Here is a 21,661-nt window from a genome sequence, read left to right as displayed (position 1 = left end):
GCAGGCAGCACTCGGAAACAAATTTAGATTAATGGCAGACTAGGGCAATATCAGCACTGCGAGCACTGCTGGAGCCGCAGACTTCACCACGTTCACCGTTAAACTCTGTGAGTGAAACAAAATGGTGTCATTAGCAGCCAGGCCGCAAATGCACTCAGTGTGTCTGCTTTTTTATTTTTTTTTAAACACACTTAGATATTGTGCATAGAAATAGGTCACTGTAATAAAGCTCAAGTGGACCTGGTATGATAAAACACACGCATCATAAATTGTGGATACTTTAGATTAAACTGCCTTGTTGACTTTGAAAAGATCCATTAAGTTAATGTGGAATGGAGATTGCTCGCCATCATAATGTCTCTTTTACTCATTACATCCCACTTAGCAAACACTCCTATCATGTTTCAGGTCAATGTGGAGCAGCTGTGCCCTCTAGACTGTGTCCCTCATGCGACGAAGAGCGATCAGCTGGAGTGTCCTGAGTCTCCTGTCTCCCCTGCCCAACAAGACTCTGACACCCCGGATCCTCAGGATACTTCTAGAGAAACAGGAGAGGAAGAAGAAGGAGGGAGCGATTCCTCAGGTCTCCAAGTGGAGGAGACGAGTGTGTTGACGAACGGGGAGCTCTCAGAAGAGGAGGAGGATGTGTTAGACCATAAAGGCATCCTGCCTTCGTCTGTGTTGGACCAGGCGAGCGTGATAGCCGAGCGCTTCATCAGCAGCCTGTCCAGACGGAGCAGTCTGGTTTCAGAGGACCTGGGTTCCCTCGCCTGCCCATCACCTTCAACAGATAATGACATCTTCAAAAGCCCCTCAGCCTGCACGGACTTGGAGAAAGACACACAAATGTTGGCTAGCTCTACCCCAGAGCCTCAGGCCACCTCAGAGGCTAATCTGTCAATGCCTGCGCAGGAACCCACTCTGGACGCACTCATCAAAGGACAACGCAGGTCCACTCTCTCCAAACAAGATCGCCTCCTCATCCACAAGATCAGGAGATACTACGAGCACGCTGAGCACCAGGATGCTAACTTTAGCATCAAGCGCAGGGAAAGTCTGTCCTATATTCCAGCAGGTCTGGTCAGGCACCTTAGCCGACAGCTGAACAGTATTCCTCAGGAGCAGGCAGTCCCGGTCCACAGGAAAGGCCTCTCCCGGAACCGGCCCACTTCCTGGTCTGTGTTTGACCTTCCTGGTTTAGAAAAGAGTCGGAACACTGAAACCCGTCTGAAAACTGAACCACAGAGAGCAGAGGAAGCCAAGGCTAGATCTCAGAGTGTCACTGAAGAAGAGTTCAGACCGTCATCAGACATGCTCAAGGTTTGGCAAGACATGGAAATGGAGGAGGAGAACCAGGGAGTCCAGCAGCATGAAGAGGAGACAGTTTACGAGTCAAGATTAGAAACAATGCTGGACATCAGCTCAGACTCTTTAGATGTTGAAACCAGTAAACAACCACCTCGGATTTTAGAAGAGTCTGAAAGAAGCACTTCCTTAGATAGTTCCTCCATCTCATCACCCACCACAACCTCTCCAGCAACAGAGGAGGGATCTGGTCAGGACTCTAAGGCAAGTAGGACTCTTGCCCATGGCCAGCTGCCTAAGATCATTAGCTTCCAAACGAGCACGGACGAGGACCAGATCCTAAAAGACATGGGAAAGATGAAAAACAAAGTGTTCCAGCTGGCTCGTCAGTACAGCCAGCGCATCAAAAATAACAGACCCATCGTCTGGCAGAGGAACCGAGAAACGGCAAATCAACAGGGCTTCAAGAACATGCCAGTTGTCCATGAGGACAGGATGCAGCTGAGGAAAAAGGGTAAATAGGAAGCAGATGATTTCCATATTGCTTTCTTTTGCAGTAGCCTACCACTTGACCTCGTGTATGGATAAAACTGAACAGCATTCTCTCTGTTTTTTGTTTTTTGTTTTTGTGTGTGTGTGTGTGTGTGTGTGTGTGTGTGTGCATGTATGCAGGTAAACCCAACCTGAAATTGCCCTCATTCTCTTGCGATCAGATGGTCATCCATGAAGTCTCTTCTCCGAGCCCAGTTCAGACCCCCAGCTCTGGTGCCAGCTCCCAGAGCACAGTCACCTGCCCCCAAAGTCCACAGTCAGAGACCTTCCACTGGCCCGACGTACAGGAGCTGCGCTCCAAATACACCGAGCCCCCGCACTACTCAAAAATAACCCGTAGCCACACAATCGAGTGCTGTACAAACATGTGTAACGGCCACTCACTCAAGTACAACAGCTCCTCAGACCTTCACAAAGCTCTGGCAGACTGCTCAAGGACACAGACTGAAAGGTGTCAGATGGTAGAAGACTGGCCCCAGTCCCAGTCTCAGCCCCTGCTGTGCAGGTGGAGCTCCTTGGACCACATGCTGGGGTCTCTTCCCCTCCATGAAGTACAGAACCTTCAGGAACCCATGAGGACCTGCTACACAGCTGGCAAACTCCAAGACGGGGACAGCCTCCCCCAGGACGATCTAGACTGTGCAGCCAAGTCTGCTGTCCTCAGTTCAGGGAAGATGTCCGAAAGTAATCTAGTGAAAAGCTTACGGGAGAAGTTCCAGAGCTTAAGCACAAGCTCATGAACATGTGAATTATGTACATTTCTATTATCAGGAGCTGACACGGGGAAACATTATCTGCCAGTTGTCTGATGCGTCCCTTTTTTTTCGTTTCTCCCCCAAAAGAATTCAACCTAATGTCTGCACAATGTTTTTGTTACAGGGGACATTTAGTGATGATTTGTGTTGTTGCCACGAGTTTAATATGAAAGGGATATTATTGGTTATTGGTTTGGGTAATGGAGGGGGAGCATATTGTCTTTAAAAAGGTGTATGGCATTATTTGTACATTGGGTACTTTTCTGCACTGTACAGTACAAAGTTTATGTAAAAAATGTGCATATAGTTCCCTGTATCAACTGATTTGGTCCTACTTTATTATTATATGAAACTATTTGAGTCCCACCTACTGTTGGTAATTCTTGCAATAGTCACTGTAGCACTATTGTCATTTAACCATGTAAACTGTCAGCTGGAGTTTCAGGGAGCCAAAAGGAGCTAAACAAACACAGACTGATCTTTTATCCACACGAATGCTGCCGTCTCACTGACGAGAGAGAGCTCTGCTCTCAGCAGAGTCTCTGACCGTGAACCAAAGAGAGCTTTCCTTTTAACATTTGTCGAATTTTAAAGCATGTGGTCACAGCAGTAGCTTGCCTCCACGTTTACTGTAGCTGCTTCTAAAACCGTTTTCACATACTGTATCACAAGAGCTTTATTTTTTCTCAAGATGTTGTATATTTCCTTGAATAATATTTATGAAACTGTATATTTGGGAGAGATTGGCCTCATGTAAATACTGACCAGTAGCAACCCTTTTTACTTTTCTGTTGCAGAAAATATATTGTTTCATACTTGAAGTTTCCCATATTTTCAATAAAAACAGAAATGGCAAGTGTCCACAGGTGCCCTCTTTAAACTGTCATGCTTGATAGGTAATACTAATATCCGTTTGCACTGTGGTCGAAGTGAGTCAGTCACCTGGTTAAATGCTTCCATATTTATATAAATCTGAGGTAATTTTCTTTTTATACATCAAGTAAAACAGGATTAAAGCATTGCTATGTCTCCTCTGCATAACATGGAAGGAATGTGTCTTATTGACATGATTCTTTATTCTTAAATGACAAGAGAAGAGCTACGAGCCCCTCAAGTAAAGGAGACAAATGATAAAATGGCAAGCAATGAAACTAAAATCTCAGAGCGTGAAGCTAAATGCATTTATTCCTGAAAAAAAAAAAGCATAGGACAAAAATTTGTTGTTGTTGTTCTTTGTTAAATCTGCAAGGCCAAGTTACCACTTCATTACTTTTGTCTATGTTTAGGTTTTAATAACAAAAGATCTATATTTAATTCGAATTTATATTTTTACATTTTATTTTTGCAAATATTATTAATTTCACATACAAAGCACTGGGCTCTGTGTGACCCCAAACAATGAGGAAGCAAAGTCAACAAACACAGATGTTAAAATACTAAATTAATTAATAAAATTAATAATCTCAGGACTGACAAATCTGAGTGATTTTATCAGCACGATTAAAATCCGGATTTGCTGTCAGACACAGGCTGTAAACAGCTAGTGACAGTGTTATAAGGTGGACATGTGTGTGTGTGTGTGTGTGTGTGTTATCTGTCTTTTATTTAAAATGACTGCACAGCCCACCCTTTGTGCCTCAGGTTACCCAGCGAGCACAATGTTCCCCTCTAAACTGAATCGTCAAGTCAGCCACAGACGCATAGGCATACACCGGATGTTGAGATAACTCCCTTCAATATAAAAGCCTAGCACAGCTCAATTCCCGTTGCAAAATGTGCTAACCAAAGACGGGTTTTTTTTATTTTGAACCAATGACCAGACCTTGTATCCTGTCTGTCTGTTTATTGACTTGACCCTGATGCGTAATACCCACCAGAGGAGCGTAGTATAAGACACAATTGGAGTCGCGCTCTTAAACCAGATGCCAGCAACCTCAGATTTCCTCTGGCACAAAATCAATTAATCGTCGCTTTTTGATTGAACACCATCGTATTATTTGTTTTGTTTTGGGGTTTTTTTTCTTCTTCTATTTTTTTTAATGTAGAATGGGCTGCGCAATTTCAGGTCTGGCAGCAAAAGCGGAGTTTGGAGAGAGGAATACGGAGGATGCTGATGCTGCGGCCGCTGCGCGTCCCAGCGAGGATCAGATTCAGATGATCAAGAAGTCGTGGAAAGTTATCCGGGACGACATAGCTAAAGTTGGGATTATTATGTTCGTCAGGTGAGATGCTCAAATCTTTTCTGCTTTTCCACTGTTGGTTGCACGTCAGAAAAAAAAAGAAATCCTGATCCTATAGGATCAGGAATGTTATAGTGACACACTGAATTTCACTACGATTCTTTGCTGAAATGTTTATGTGGATTTCTGTTAGGTTTAAAACAATGTCCCGTCGCTGTAAAACAATTAATGTAGCACACGTTTGATAAAAGTTGCCTAAATGTTGTGGATTTTTGCACCCAAACCTAACCCAGGACACAAGGTGATTTCCTTTCAGCTGCAGACTGAACTTGACTTTTCCTTATCATCTGTGGTTAAATGGCTCCTACTCTTGATCACCACACACACACAGAAAAAGGAGCAAAATTGACTTTTCAGTTTGACTTTATCAGACGACTAAGTGAAACCCCTGCACTCTTGTGTGCTGACCCCGCTGGCCTACGACAAAGAGGTTTGCTGAAAGTCTTGCAGATCCACTGCGATGGAGACACGGTGCCTGACCTTAATCATACAAACCAGAACCTGATTCATCCAGCTTCCCTCCACCTCCACCGCGTCCCTCTGCTCTGCTTCCTGACCCTCGAGCTTTTCAGTGAGAGGCTTGGAGCAGAACATCCCTCCTCCCCTCTTATCACTTCATATCACATCTTAACAACATTACATAATAACACACAGCTCTAGGTCTGCCATCCTACTACACAATTAAAGACATTAGCCATCAGGAAAATGCATTTTATCAATGATGATGATTATGATGACCAACGTCCGGGTAAACATCTGTGGCCCTTTGGCAGGGAAATTAAACAAATGGAGAAATATGGTGATAAAGAATGGCAGACATCCAGGCTGCTGCTGCTGGATCTGGAGTATAGAGACACCCGGGCATATAGCTGTAAGCCCAATTAATGCCATGTGTCCCTGGGGTGACTGGAACAGTTGAAGGGATTGATCTTGGAGTGTTAGCATGGAAATACATGGGCCTCTTGTGGGTCAGGCCCTCTCCAGGGTCCCCCTCCCCGACCCTGTGGGCTTGCATCCTGGGACTGAAGAGTAATTGCTACGGTAAAACAGCAAATGGGAATCACTTGTTTTCCATTGTGTGCTCACTCATTTAAGAGACGTTATTCTTTGGCAAGGGGAGGTTTTTCTGTCAAATTTGTATAAAAGAAGATCCTCCAAAGACTCCATTCATGAGTGCCAGACACCCCCCTGAACAGCACCAATTAAAATTCCTCTTGAGCTATATAGGGTGCTACATTGTCTGCTTATGTTATGCATGTTTGCATGTACGCAAGGTGGTGAACGCAGTGGAACAAAACAACCAGCCTCTCTACATGTTGCTGCTGTGTAGACAGTGGCAGAGACATGGATTAAAAAAAAAGAGCGGCAGCAAGCAGTTTCCCCTTTTCTCTCATAACTGGCGAACAGGGGGTATGAATAGTGAGAAAGCAAATTTCACAGCTGTTTCGCCCCCAGATTAATCCTGTTATAGCTTCTCTGGATAAACTTGGGTGTAACAAACACTGTATCGTAGTTTTACGTAGCTTGTCATTCAGTCGAGCATTAATCCAGGACTCTTTTAAATAAAACAGAGCCTGAATATTTGTCATTTGTGAGGCTGAGGTCAAAGACACTAAAAGCCCAGGAACATGAACAATGACCAGCTGTAACATGGTGAAACACTTTAAAAGTGGCGAGGCAGACCTTGGGGCTACACAAAACAGACAGAAATGTGAATAACATATTATGTAATAGACATATGAAAGCATATGTGTTTTAGTCAGACCACTCAAAACTGAACGAGGGGCCTGGGTGGGACACGAGCTCATGTTTTATCTTTGGCCGTGTCAATATATTGCATTTCAATAGACCTCGCTGCATTATCATCTTCTTGTCAAAGGGCACAGCACAGCAAGGGATGTTTTTCACAGCAGCCATTAGAGAGACCTCCCAACACCTCCATTCACCTATCATCTGTCTATCTAGCCATCAATCTATCTATCACAGGGTGCACATGTTACAGACGTCTAATGCATTTATTGCCTTGAAAACACATGCCTTGTTTTTTTTCTCTCCCCTCACTAACTGTGCTGCAGGCCTTGGGGGAAAAAAAGCAATAATGGAAAATAGAATAAGCTTCTGTTTTATGTGCCACACCCACAAGTATTTAAATTATAATTTATTATTAATGGCGAGCTTAGCGTCACAGTTCAGCATCACAGGTGTTTGGGTGCGGTTGTGTGCTCTTAGCTCAAGTTCCTGTTTAAATCAATTTTAAATTACAAAGCTACACACTCATGTTTTCACCTTACAACCCCTGATGCCTATCATGATCTTTTTTTTTCCCCCTCCAACACCGACATCGTGCTGAAACTGGTGCAGAATTACCATAAGTGCCTTGCATCTCAGTGTGAGCGCAATATAACTGTCATCCAGAGGATGACTTAAACTCTCCAGTTAAGGAAATTGATTGAGGTTAAATAAGAAAAGGAAAACTCTGGCAGGGACAGTGGCTCCATTTAACTCCGTCCCGGCTCTGGCAGGGCAGGGCAGCTCATCACAGCTTCAGGAGGAAATGAGGGTATGGATTCCCTGGCTTTCTCGGATCCACCGTGACCTATTACTGATTGCAGCTGTTGGGTGTTTAAGAAAAAAAAGAAGAGAAGAATCAGAATAAGGCACAATCAGATCTCCATTCACAGTGTGGGGTGGAGAGAATGGCTGCAGGATGAGACGGGAGCCTCTAAACACAATCTTAATGAGCTGAAATTTGCACAGCGCTGTGAATACAGGATTACAGTGGTGCGAGTGGCCATGCTGAAACTCCTGGGGTTGTCTCATCTTAGTTGGGAAACTCAAGGGGAGGTTTGTTTTGCTGTGGGAATGAATATGACAGGCGGCTCTCCATGAGGCTCACGGATGGCCGCTTATGCCGTTGTTGTCTTGGTAACAGGTTGTTTGAGACCCATCCCGAGTGCAAGGATGTCTTCTTCCTGTTCCGAGACGTGGAGGACCTGGAGAGGTTGCGGACCAGCCGGGAGCTCAGGGCACACGGTTTACGGTCGGTCGCCAACTCTGCAGTTAACAGCACATCATCACAGCATCACAAATCAGTCAATGAAAGCACATCATAGTATACGCTGGGCAGGAGAGCATATCGATACCCACTGCCCTCTAGTCTAGCTTACTCTAAAAGGTCAAAGCATACAGTCAGTCAGTCTTTTCATAGTGTCTGTCTTTGCTACTGTGTCTGAGGCTCTCACTTTCAGGAACTCTTTAAAAGCACTGTAGTTTTTAACACGTTACTCAAACTGGTGTAAACTGTAAATTTGTTGGGGGACTATTTTCAGCTGCGGATTAATACACAGCTGGCGTTCTTGTGCAGTGATTCCCAAGCTTATTTGTCAGACCTACCCCCACAGCCCCAGAGGGGTGAGCCTGAGAACTCCTTCATCAAGACCCCTAATGTCATATTCAGATATGTACATCTAGTTATCACAATCAATTATATGAAAGTGGATCTTTTTATGACAAAATTAGTCTTTACAGCTGATAGATTATTGGCTATTATAACAATAAATACACAAAAGAACATCCTCACAACAGTTTGTTATCCTAATTATATTTTCCTCCTAAATACAAATAATGTAAATGGATCTTTTTTGCCCAAAGTATAATTTCTGTTTGGTTTGTTTTGTTTTGTTTTTTAAGCAGCAGAGCCACAGATTTTCAAGTACTGGTGGTTGGGAATCACTGCACATGGGTTTGACGCAAAATAAATGACAGTTCCCATGTTTCTGTTAATGAAGTAACATGTAACCACTGGTGTGTTTTTAATAGTGTTTGGACAGTGATGAAGTTCTATGGTACAAAAGAAGAAGCAGAGTCTGGCTACAGGCAGAATGAAGGACCAATTTGATGTCAGTTTCTTTCATGGAATTTTTTCACCAGTTTATTTTATAGTTTTCTTCAGGCATCACCTTTTATCTAAGTGAAACAACAATCTATGATAAAACACATTGCACATGGTGCAGTTTAAGGTAAGTGGCACACCAGACACCTTTGTTGGTCATATCATTATAGCATTACTTACCACCCTACTGGAGGCGGAGCTCGGACCATGTATCACAGGCACTTGTCTGTTGTTTCCCGGGCTGCGTCAGGCATCTCTGCGTGTTCCTCTACACATGAGGCCAAAGCAGCCAATTACTGCCTGAGGACCTGAAGGTACAGAGGCTAGCGTGGCATTGCAGCAGCAACACGCTGACAAACCGTGTTATGCGTTCCAGCATGAACCGGCTGCTCTCAAATTCTGTGATAAGGCCAAATGGCCCTTCAACCGCACTCAGGGACATTAGTACAAATGTCCACGGCGGCAGAAAGAGACAGAGAAGAGGGAGCTAAACCAACTCTAACCCTTTGTTCCATATTCATCTTCAAAACTGTCACGCACACACAGCAGTGGAGGCAGGCACACCTGGAATGCAACAAAGGAAAGTGAGTGTGTATTTGTGCATGGTGTAAAAAATGTTTTTGGGGAAGGAAGGATTGCGCGATTGGCCAGTTTTGCAAGTGTGAGGCAGACTGATAGATACGCAATCAGTTTCATCTGTTTTTCTTGGCATTTGAGTTTGTGAAACTGCAAATGTCAACCATGCACCCTTTGAACACAGAGGAGTGTGACACTTATCTACATAGGAGGTATATCAGCTGCTAGTCCCCTGCTGCTAATTCGTCATTAACTGGTGGATCAATCTTTTTTTTTTTTACCCCCTCCCCCCCCAACTCTTTCAGGGTGATGTCTTTCATCGAGAAAAGTGTGGCGAGACTGGACCAGCTGGAGAGACTGGAGGCTCTGGCTCTGGAGCTGGGGAAGAGCCATTATCATTACAACGCCCCACCTAAGTACTACAGTGTAAGGCGCTGATGACCCCAGCTACTCAGTGTGTTTTCATAATGCTGCCTTGTTAATAGAGTCCACATGCTTTAATTTCAATTGATACTGGAGCTCTTTATTAGACAACCCATTTATACTGAGACCCCCTAAAACCACAGCCGCTGAGTGAATGGATGCACTCCCAGGGCTGCAAAATGTAAACACACCTACTCTTGCAAATAACAAGAGTAGCAATTGAGTGATACACAAACTGGATAGTAGCCTAGTTACCGAGGTGGGAGCATGTCATCAAGTGTCTCCCATAATTATTTTCCAGTACGTCGGAGCAGAATTCATCTGTGCCGTGCAGCCCATCCTGAAGGAGAGGTGGACGGCCGAGCTGGAGGAGGCATGGAAGGTAAGTAGCGTGGCCTGCGTGTCTCCTTATGTGGGTGTTAATCGGAGACCTTTGCAATAAGCCATTGTGGGTAAAATGCCTGGTGAAATAGGCTTGATGTGTGCAACTGGCACGTCAGCAGTGCCGGTTTGCGTCCGACTCGCGTCAGAGTTGTGCACGTCTCTTTAATAGTGCGTCGTGTAACCAGCACTGCACAAGCTTGACTGATGTGAAAATTTACATCTCACTGAACCATACATGAGCATATTGAGAAAATGGAACATGGCTCTGTCACATCATGTTATGTCACCCCAAGAACCCTTGTGTTATTAATACCAAGGCGCTCGAATAATGCTGTTGCTGTTGTTAAATACGTACCTTTGATTCAGAGAACTTACTTTTAGTGTGGAGCTTTCTGACAATGGATAGCACCTGTGTCACAAAATTTTAGGGACATAAAACATTATTTACTTGTGGCAAAACATATAAGAGACTATATTTTTGTTGTGAAATTATGTGCACTTTTTAGAGACAGCGTGTTGTATTTCATTGACTTTAAAATATATATAAAATAACTGCAACATTTAAATTTAAGGTTATGGCCTTGTTCCTCCGCTTCAATTAATCGCCTCTGCTGCCCTCTAGTGGTTGAAGTTAGTTTTAATTTTGTTTCTGCCTCATGCAAAAACATGTTGCCCACGGAATTATTTATAAAGATTATGAAAAATACAACACGTACACGAAACGTAAACGAAAGAAAAAGAGGCACCAGTTTCAGTGTTATTTGTACTTCTATATCAGGGGTATTCAACCAAAATTGAGAGGTCCAGTGAGAGAAAATTTCCTCAAGCGAAAGTCCGGAACATCATAATGTCAAACATTATGAATTAGTGTGATATATATGTGTGTGTGTGTCTTTTACACATACATACATACATACATACATACATACATACATACATATATGTGTATGTATATGTATGTATATGTATATGTACGTGTATATGTATGTGTATATGTGTATGTGTATATGTATGTATATGTGTATATATATGCATATATATATGCATATGCATATGTATGTGTATAATACACACACACACATATATAGATACAGATATATAAGGCGTCAAAATATGCCAAAAAAAGTCATACTTTAGTAAGGCTTTAAAATATTATAAAAATGGTCATAGTATTGTAAGGCGTCAAAATCGGCCAAAAAAAGTCAAAAACATTTTTGACCTCAAAATGTCATAAAAAACGTCTTAGTATAGTAAAGCGTCAAAATCGGCCAAAAAAAGTCACAATTTTTTTTTACCTCAAAATGTCATAAAAAACGTCATAGTATAGTAAGGCTTTTATTTCGGCCAAAAAAAGTCAAAAATTTTTTTGACCTCAAAATGTCATAAAAAACGTCATAGTATAGTAAGGCTTTTTTTTCGGCCAAAAAAAGTCAAATTTTTTTTTTACCTCAAAATGTCATAAAAAACGTCATAGTATAGTAAGGCTTTTTTTTCGGCCAAAAAAAGTCCAACTTTTTTTGACCTCAAAATGTCATAAAAAACGTCATAGTATAGTAAGGCGTCAAAATCGGACAAAAAAAGTCAAAAAATGTTTTGACCTCAAAATGTCATAAAAAACGTCATAGTATAGTAAGGCTTTTTTTTCGGCCAAAAAAAGTCCAAATTTTTTTTGACCTCAAAATGTCATAAAAAACGTCATAGTATAGTAAGGCTTCAAAATCGACCAAAAAAAGTCACAATTTTTTTTGACCTCAAAATGTCATAAAAAACGTCATAGTATAGTAAGGCTTTTTTTTTCGGCCAAAAAAAGTCAAAAATTTTTTTGACCTCAAAATGTCATAAAAAAGTCATAGTATAGTAAGGCGTTTTTTTCGGCCAAAAAAAGTCAAAATTTTTTTTGACCTCAAAATGTCATAAAAAACGTCATAGTATAGTAAGGCGTTTTTTTTTTCGGCCAAAAAAAGTCAAAAATTTTTTTGACCTCAAAATGTCATAAAAAAAACGTCATAGTATAGTAAGGCTTTTTTTTCGGCTAAAAAAAGTCAAATTTTTTTTTGACCTCAAAATGTCATAAAAAACATCATAGTATAGTAAGGCGTTTTTTTCGGCCAAAAAAAGTCAAAATTTTTTTTGACCTCAAAATGTCATAAAAAACGTCATAGTATAGTAAGGCGTTTTTCGGCCAAAAAAAGTCAAAATTTTTTTTGACCTCAAAATGTCATAAAAAACGTCATAGTATAGTAAGGCTTTTTTTTCGGCTAAAAAAAGTCAAAAAATTTTTTGACCTCAAAATGTCATAAAAAACATCATAGTATAGTAAGGCTTTTTTTCGGCCAAAAAAAGTCAAAAATTTTTTTGACCTCAAAATCTCATAAAAAACGTCATAGTATAGTAAGGCTTCAAAATCGGACAAAAAAAAGTCAAAATGTTTTTTGACCTCAAAATGTCATAAAAAACGTCATAGTATAGTAAGGCTTTTTTTTTCGGCCAAAAAAAGTCAAAAATTTTTTTGACCTCAAAATGTCATAAAAAACGTCATAGTATAGTAAGGCTTCAAAATCGACCAAAAAAAGTCACAATTTTTTTTTACCTCAAAATGTCATAAAAAACGTCATAGTATAGTAAGGCTTTTTTTTTCGGCCAAAAAAAGTCAAAAATTTTTTTGACCTCAAAATGTCATAAAAAAGTCATAGTATAGTAAGGCGTTTTTTTCGGCCAAAAAAAGTCAAAATTTTTTTTGACCTCAAAATGTCATAAAAAACGTCATAGTATAGTAAGGCGTTTTTTTTTTTCGGCCAAAAAAAGTCAAAAATTTTTTTGACCTCAAAATGTCATAAAAAAAACGTCATAGTATAGTAAGGCTTTTTTTTCGGCTAAAAAAAGTCAAATTTTTTTTTGACCTCAAAATGTCATAAAAAACATCATAGTATAGTAAGGCGTTTTTTTCGGCCAAAAAAAGTCAAAATTTTTTTTGACCTCAAAATGTCATAAAAAACGTCATAGTATAGTAAGGCGTTTTTCGGCCAAAAAAAGTCAAAATTTTTTTGGACCTCAAAATGTCATAAAAAACGTCATAGTATAGTAAGGCTTTTTTTTCGGCTAAAAAAAGTCAAAAAATTTTTTGACCTCAAAATGTCATAAAAAACATCATAGTATAGTAAGGCTTTTTTTCGGCCAAAAAAAGTCAAAAATTTTTTTGACCTCAAAATCTCATAAAAAACGTCATAGTATAGTAAGGCTTCAAAATCGGACAAAAAAAGTCAAAATGTTTTTTGACCTCAAAATGTCATAAAAAACGTCATAGTATAGTAAGGCTTCAAAATCGGCCAAAAAAAGTCAAAATTTTTTTTGACCTCAAAATGTCATAAAAAACGTCATAGTATAGTAAGGCGTTTTTTTCGACCAAAAAAAGTCAAATTTTTTTTTTGACCTCAAAATGTCATAAAAAACGTCATATTATAGTAAGGCTTCAAAATCGGCCAAAAAAAGTCAAAATGTTTTTTGACCTCAAAATGTCATAAAAAACGTCATAGTATAGTAAGGCGTCAAAATGAGCCAAAAAAAGTCAATTTTTTTTTTACCTCAAAATGTCATGAAAAACGTCATAGTATAGTAAGGCTTCAAAATCGTCCGAAAAAAGTCCAAATTTTTTTGACCTCAAAATGTCATAAAAAACGTCATAGTATAGTAAGGCTTTTTTTTTTCAGCTAAAAAAAGTCAAAAAATTTTTTGACCTCAAAATGTCATAAAAAACATCATAGTATAGTAAGGCTTTTTTTTCGGCCAAAAAAAGTCAAATTTTTTTTGACCTCAAAATGTCATAAAAAACGTCATAGTATAGTAAGGCGTCAAAATCGGCCAAAAAAAGTCAAAATTGTTTTTGACCTCAAAATGTCATAAAAAACGTCATAGTATAGTAAGGCTTCAAAATCGTGCAAAAAAAAGTCACAAATTTTTTTGACCTCAAACTGTCATAAAAAACGTCATAGTATAGTAAGGCGTTTTTTTTTTCGGCCAAAAAAAGTCAAAATTTTTTTTGACCTCAAAATGTCATAAAAAACGTCATAGTATAGTAAGGCGTTTTTTTCGACCAAAAAAAGTCAAATTTTTTTTTGACCTCAAAATGTCATAAAAAACGTCATAGTATAGTAAGGCGTTTTTTTCGGCCAAAAAAAGTCAAAATTTTTTTTGACCTCAAAATGTCATAAAAAACGTCATAGTATAGTAAGGCGTTTTTTCGGCCAAAAAAAGTCAAAAATTTTTTTGACCTCAAAATCTCATAAAAAACGTCATAGTATAGTAAGGCGTCAAAATCGGCCTAAAAAGTCAAAAATTTTTTTGACCTCAAAATGTCATAAAAAACGTCATAGTATAGTAAGGCGTTTTTTCGGCCAAAAAAAGTCAAAAAATTTTTTGACCTCAAAATCTCATAAAAAACGTCATAGTATAGTAAGGCGTTTTTTTTTTCGGCCAAAAAAAGTCAAAAAATTTTTTGACCTCAAAATGTCATAAAAAACGTCATAGTATAGTAAGGCGTTTTTTTTTTTCGGCCAAAAAAAGTCAAAATTTTTTTGACCTCAAAATGTCATAAAAAACGTCATAGTATAGTAAGGCGTCAAAATCGGCCTAAAAAGTCAAATTTTTTTTTGACCTCAAAATTTCATAAAAAACGTCATAGTATAGTAAGGCGTCAAAATTGGCCAAAAAAAGTCAAAATTTTTTTTGACCTCAAAATGTCATAAAAAACGTCATAGTATAGTAAGGCGTTTTTTTCGGCCAAAAAAAGTCAAATTTTTTTTTGACCTCAAAATTTCATAAAAAACGTCATAGTATAGTAAGGCGTTTTTTTCGGCCAAAAAAAGTCAAAATTTTTTTTGACCTCAAAATTTCATAAAAAACGTCATAGTATAGTAAGGCGTTTTTTTCAGCAAAAAAAAGTCAAAATTTTTTTTGACCTCAAAATGTCATAAAAAACGTCATAGTATAATAAGGCGTTTTTTCGGCCAAAAAAAGTCAAATTTTGTTTTGCCCTCAAAATGTCATAAAAAACGTCATAGTATAGTAAGGCTTCAAAATCGACCAAAAAAAGTCCAAATTTTTTTTGACCTCAAAATGTCAAAAAAAACGTCATAGTATAGTAAGGCGTTTTTTTCGGCCAAAAAAAGTCAAAAAATTTTTTGACCTCAAAATGTCATAAAAAACGTCATAGTATAGTAAGGCGTTAAAATCAGCCAAAAAAAGTCAAAAAAATTTTTTGACCTCAAAATGTCATAAAAAACGTCATAGTATAGTAAGGCGTTAAAATCAGCCAAAAAAGTCAAATTTTTTTTTGACCTCAAAATTTCATTAAAAAAACGTCATAGTATAGTAAGGCTTTTTTTCGGCCAAAAAAAGTCCAATTTTTTTTTTACCTCAAAATGTCATAAAAAACGTCATAGTATAGTAACGCTTCAAAATCGGCCAAAAAAAAGTCCAAATTTTTTTTGACCTCAAAATGTCATAAAAAACGTCATAGTATAGTAAGGCTTTTTTTTTGGCCAAAAAAAGTCCAAATTTTTTTGACCTCAAAATGTCATAAAAAACGTCATAGTATAGTAAGGCTTTTTTTTTTCAGCTAAAAAAAGTCAAAAAATTTTTTGACCTCAAAATGTCATAAAAAACATCATAGTATAGTAAGGCTTTTTTTTCGGCCAAAAAAAGTCAAATTTTTTTTGACCTCAAAATGTCATAAAAAACGTCATAGTATAGTAAGGCGTCAAAATCGGCCAAAAAAAGTCAAAATTGTTTTTGACCTCAAAATGTCATAAAAAACGTCATAGTATAGTAAGGCTTCAAAATCGTGCAAAAAAAGTCAAAAATTTTTTTGACCTCAAACTGTCATAAAAAACGTCATAGTATAGTAAGGCGTTTTTTTTTTCCGGCCAAAAAAAGTCCAAATTTTTTTTGACCTCAAAATGTCATAAAAAACGTCATAGTATAGTAAGGCGTTTTTTTCGACCAAAAAAAGTCAAATTTTTTTTTGACCTCAAAATGTCATAAAAAACGTCATAGTATAGTAAGGCGTTTTTTTCGGCCAAAAAAAGTCAAAAAATTTTTTGACCTCAAAATGTCATAAAAAACGTCATAGTATAGTAAGGCGTTAAAATCAGCCAAAAAAAGTCAAAAAATTTTTTGACCTCAAAATCTCATAAAAAATGTCATAGTATAGTAAGGCGTCAAAATCGTCTGAAAAAAGTCAAAATTTTTTTGGACCTCAAAATGTCATAAAAAACGTCATATTATAGTTAAGCTTTTTTTCGGCCAAAAAAAGTCAAAAATTTTTTTGACCTCAAAATGTCATAAAAAACGTCATAGTATAGTAAGGCGTTAAAATCAGCCAAAAAAAGTCAAAAATTTTTTTGACCTCAAAATGTCATAAAAAACGTCATAGTATAGTAAGGCGTCAAAATCGGCCAAAAAAAGTCAAATTTTTTTTTGACCTCAAAATTTCATAAAAAACATCATAGTATAGTAAGGCGTCAAAATAGGCCAAAAAAAGTCAAAATTTTTTTTGACCTCAAAATGTCAAAAAAAAAAACGTCATAGTATAGTAAGGCGTTTTTTTCGGCCAAAAAAAGTCAAAAATTTTTTTGACCTCAAAATGTCATAAAAAACGTCATATTATAGTTAAGCTTTTTTTCGGCCAAAAAAAGTCAAAAATTTTTTTGACCTCAAAATGTCATAAAAAACGTCATAGTATAGTAAGGCGTTAAAATCAGCCAAAAAAAGTCAAAAATTTTTTTGACCTCAAAATGTCATAAAAAACGTCATAGTATAGTAAGGCGTCAAAATCGGCCAAAAAAAGTCAAAATTTTTTTTGACCTCAAAATTTCATAAAAAACATCATAGTATAGTAAGGCGTCAAAATAGGCCAAAAAAAGTCAAAATTTTTTTTGACCTCAAAATGTCATAAAAAACGTCATAGTATAGTAAGGCTTCAAAATCGACCGAAAAATGTCAAAAAAATTTTTGACCTCAAAGTTTAAAAAAAAACGTCATAGTATAGTAAGGCGTTTTTTTCGGCCAAAAAAAGTCAAAAATTTTTTTGACCTCAAAATGTCATAAAAAACGTCATAGTATAGTAAGGCGTCAAAATCGGCCAAAAAATGTCAAAAATTTTTTTGACCTCAAAATGTCATAAAAAACGTCATAGTATAGTAAGGCGTTTTTTTCGGCCAAAAAAAGTCAAATTTTTTTTTGACCTCAAAATGTCATAAAAAACGTCATAGTATAGTAAGGCTTCAAAATCGACCGAAAAAAGTCCAAATTTTTTTTGACCTCAAAATGTCAAAAAAAAAACGTCATAGTATAGTAAGGCGTTTTTTCCGGCCAAAAAAAGTCAAAAATTTTTTTGACCTCAAAATGTCATAAAAAACGTCATAGTATAGTAAGGCGTTTTTTTCGGCCAAAAAAAGTCAAAATTTTTTTTGACCTCAAAATCTCATAAAAAATGTCATAGTATAGTAAGGCGTTTTTTTCGGCCAAAAAAAGTCAAAATTTTTTTGGACCTCAAAATCTCATAAAAAATGTCATAATATAGTAAGGCGTCAAAATCGTCTGAAAAAAGTCAAAATTTTTTTGGACCTCAAAATGTCATAAAAAACGTCATATTATAGTTAAGCTTTTTTTCGGCCAAAAAAAGTCAAAAATTTTTTTGACCTCAAAATGTCATAAAAAACGTCATAGTATAGTAAGGCGTTTTTTTCAGCAAAAAAAAGTCAAAATTTTTTTTGACCTCAAAATGTCATAAAAAACGTCATAGTATAATAAGGCGTTTTTTTCGGCCAAAAAAAGTCAAATTTTTTTTTGCCCTCAAAATGTCATAAAAAACGTCATAGTATAGTAAGGCTTCAAAATCGACCAAAAAAAGTCCAAATTTTTTTTGACCTCAAAATGTCAAAAAAAACGTCATAGTATAGTAAGGCGTTTTTTTCGGCCAAAAAAAGTCAAAAAATTTTTTGACCTCAAAATGTCATAAAAAACGTCATAGTATAGTAAGGCGTCAAAATAGGCCAAAAAAAGTCAAAATTTTTTTTGACCTCAAAATGTCATAAAAAACGTCATAGTATAGTAAGGCGTCAAAATCGGCCAAAAAAAGTCAAAAATTTTTTTGACCTCAAAATCTCATAAAAAATGTCATAGTATAGTAAGGCGTCAAAATCGTCTGAAAAAAGTCAAAATTTTTTTGGACCTCAAAATGTCATAAAAAACGTCATATTATAGTTAAGCTTTTTTTCGGCCAAAAAAAGTCAAAAATTTTTTTGACCTCAAAATGTCATAAAAAACGTCATAGTATAGTAAGGCGTTAAAATCAGCCAAAAAAAGTCAAAAATTTTTTTGACCTCAAAATGTCATAAAAAACGTCATAGTATAGTAAGGCGTCAAAATCGGCCAAAAAAAGTCAAATTTTTTTTTGACCTCAAAATTTCATAAAAAACATCATAGTATAGTAAGGCGTCAAAATAGGCCAAAAAAAGTCAAAATTTTTTTTGACCTCAAAATGTCAAAAAAAAAAACGTCATAGTATAGTAAGGCGTTTTTTTCGGCCAAAAAAAGTCAAAAATTTTTTTGACCTCAAAATGTCATAAAAAACGTCATATTATAGTTAAGCTTTTTTTCGGCCAAAAAAAGTCAAAAATTTTTTTGACCTCAAAATGTCATAAAAAACGTCATAGTATAGTAAGGCGTTAAAATCAGCCAAAAAAAGTCAAAAATTTTTTTGACCTCAAAATGTCATAAAAAACGTCATAGTATAGTAAGGCGTCAAAATCGGCCAAAAAAAGTCAAAATTTTTTTTGACCTCAAAATTTCATAAAAAACATCATAGTATAGTAAGGCGTCAAAATAGGCCAAAAAAAGTCAAAATTTTTTTTGACCTCAAAATGTCATAAAAAACGTCATAGTATAGTAAGGCTTCAAAATCGACCGAAAAATGTCAAAAAAATTTTTGACCTCAAAGTTTAAAAAAAAACGTCATAGTATAGTAAGGCGTTTTTTTCGGCCAAAAAAAGTCAAAAATTTTTTTGACCTCAAAATGTCATAAAAAACGTCATAGTATAGTAAGGCGTCAAAATCGGCCAAAAAATGTCAAAAATTTTTTTGACCTCAAAATGTCATAAAAAACGTCATAGTATAGTAAGGCGTTTTTTTTCGGCCAAAAAAAGTCAAATTTTTTTTTGACCTCAAAATGTCATAAAAAACGTCATAGTATAGTAAGGCTTCAAAATCGACCGAAAAAAGTCCAAATTTTTTTTGACCTCAAAATGTCAAAAAAAAAACGTCATAGTATAGTAAGGCGTTTTTTCCGGCCAAAAAAAGTCAAAAATTTTTTTGACCTCAAAATGTCATAAAAAACGTCATAGTATAGTAAGGCGTTTTTTTCAGCCAAAAAAAGTCAAAATTTTTTTTGACCTCAAAATCTCATAAAAAATGTCATAGTATAGTAAGGCGTTTTTTTCGGCCAAAAAAAGTCAAAATTTTTTTGGACCTCAAAATCTCATAAAAAATGTCATAATATAGTAAGGCGTCAAAATCGTCTGAAAAAAGTCAAAATTTTTTTGGACCTCAAAATGTCATAAAAAACGTCATATTATAGTTAAGCTTTTTTTCGGCCAAAAAAAGTCAAAAATTTTTTTGACCTCAAAATGTCATAAAAAACGTCATAGTATAGTAAGGCGTGAAAATCAGCCAAAAAAAGTCAAACATTTTTTTGACCTCAAAATGTCATAAAAAACGTCATAGTATAGTAAGGCGTCAAAATCGGCCTAAAAAGTCAAATTTTTTTTTGACCTCAAAATTTCATAAAAAAGTCATAGTATAGTAAGGCGTCAAAATTGGCCAAAAAAAGTCAAAAATTTTTTTGACCTCAAAATGTCATAAAAAACGTCATAGTATAGTAAGGCGTCAAAATCGGCCAAAAAATGTCAAAATTTTTTTTGACCTCAAAATGTCATAAAAAACGTCATAGTATAGTAAGGCGTCAAAATCGGCCAAAAAAAGTCAAAATTTTTTTTGACCTCAAAATGTCATAAAAAACGTCATAGTATAGTAAGGCTTCAAAATCGACTGAAAAAAGTCAAAAATTTTTTTGACCTCAAAATGTCAAAAAAAAAGTCATAGTATAGTAAGGCGTTTTTTTCGGCCAAAAAAAGTCACATTTTTTTTTTACCTCAAAATGTCATAAAAAACGTCATAGTATAGTAAGGCTTCAAAATCGTCCGAAAAAAGTCACAATGTTTTTTGACCTCAAAATGTCATAAAAAACATCATAGTATAGTAAGGCGTCAAAATCGGCCAAAAAAAGTCAAAATTTTTTTGGACCTCAAAATGTCATAAAAAACGTCATAGTATAGTAAGGCTTTTTTTTCGGCCAAAAAAAGTCAAAATTTTTTTTGACCTCAAAATGTCATAAAAAAGTCATAGTATAGGAAGGCGTTTTTTTCGGCCAAAAAAAGTCACATTTTTTTTTGACCTCAAAATGTCATAAAAAACGTCATAGTATAGTAAGGCTTCAAAATCGTCCGAAAAAAGTCAAAAAATTTTTTGACCTCAAAATGTCATAAAAAAGCCATAGTATAGTAAGGCGTTTTTTTCGGCCAAAAAAAGTCAAAATTTTTTTTGACCTCAAAATATCATAAAAAACATCATAGTATAGTAAGGCGTTTTTTTCGGCCAAAAAAAGTCAAAAAATTTTTTGACCTCAAAATCTCATAAAAAACGTCATAGTATAGTAAGGCTTTTTTTCAGCCAAAGAAAGTCAAATTTTTTTTGACCTCAAAATTTCTTAAAAAACGTCATAGTATAGTAAGGCGTTAAAATCAGCCAAAAAAAAAGTCACATTTTTTTTTGACCTCAAAATTTCATAAAAAACGTCATAGTATAGTAAGGCTTCAAAATCGTCCGAAAAAAGTCAAAATTTTTTTGGACCTCAAAATGTCATAAAAAACGTCATAGTATAGTAAGGCGTTTTTTTCAGCCAAAAAAAGTCAAAATTTTTTTTGACCTCAAAATGTCATAAAAAACGTCATAGTATAGTAAGGCGTTAATATTGGCCAAAAAAAGTAAAAGATTTTTTTGACCTCAAAATGTCATAAAAAACGTCATAGTATAGTAAGGCGTCAAAATCGGCCAAAAAAAGTCAAAATTTTTTTTGACCTCAAAATGTCATAAAAAATGTCATAGTATAGTAAGGCGTCAAAATCGTCTGAAAAAAGTCAAAATTTTTTTGGACCTCAAAATGTCATAAAAAACGTCATATTATAGTTAAGCTTTTTTTCGGCCAAAAAAAGTCAAAAAAATTTTTGACCTCAAAATGTCATAAAAAAACGTCATAGTATAGTAAGGCGTTAAAATCAGCCAAAAAAAGTCAAAAATTTTTTTGACCTCAAAATCTCATAAAAAACGTCATAGTATAGTAAGGCTTCAAAATCGTCCGAAAAAAGTCAAAAAATTTTTTGACCTCAAAATGTCATAAAAAACGTCATAGTATAGTAAGG

At 36.2% G+C, this 21,661-nt stretch overlaps 2 protein-coding genes across 4 annotated transcripts in view; both read left to right on the top strand.

The window, feature by feature from the left end:
* Positions 1–3,170, top strand: part of LOC121197094 (pleckstrin homology domain-containing family G member 3) — a 30,609-nt gene extending 27,439 nt beyond the window's left edge. For all 3 annotated transcript variants that reach the window (XM_041060494.1, XM_041060495.1, XM_041060493.1), the window contains 2 exons: positions 409–1,819; positions 1,978–3,170. In XM_041060494.1, the coding sequence (XP_040916428.1) occupies positions 409–1,819; positions 1,978–2,597 (2,031 nt within the window). In that variant the 3' untranslated portion in view covers positions 2,598–3,170. The remainder of the gene's footprint in view (positions 1–408; positions 1,820–1,977) is intronic.
* A 1,327-nt stretch (positions 3,171–4,497) lies between these two features.
* Positions 4,498–21,661, top strand: part of xgb (x globin) — a 35,255-nt gene continuing 18,091 nt past the window's right edge. The window contains exons 1-4 of the mRNA XM_041060039.1: positions 4,498–4,834; positions 7,785–7,892; positions 9,626–9,746; positions 10,045–10,125. Of these exons, the coding sequence (XP_040915973.1) occupies positions 4,659–4,834; positions 7,785–7,892; positions 9,626–9,746; positions 10,045–10,125 (486 nt within the window). The 5' untranslated portion in view covers positions 4,498–4,658. The remainder of the gene's footprint in view (positions 4,835–7,784; positions 7,893–9,625; positions 9,747–10,044; positions 10,126–21,661) is intronic.

This window comes from Toxotes jaculatrix, chromosome 17 (genome assembly GCF_017976425.1).
Source record: "Toxotes jaculatrix isolate fToxJac2 chromosome 17, fToxJac2.pri, whole genome shotgun sequence".
Taxonomy (NCBI): Eukaryota; Metazoa; Chordata; class Actinopteri; family Toxotidae; genus Toxotes; species Toxotes jaculatrix.
The sequence above is the reverse complement of the archived record's forward strand: the minus strand, read 5'-3'. Positions and strand labels throughout refer to the sequence as shown.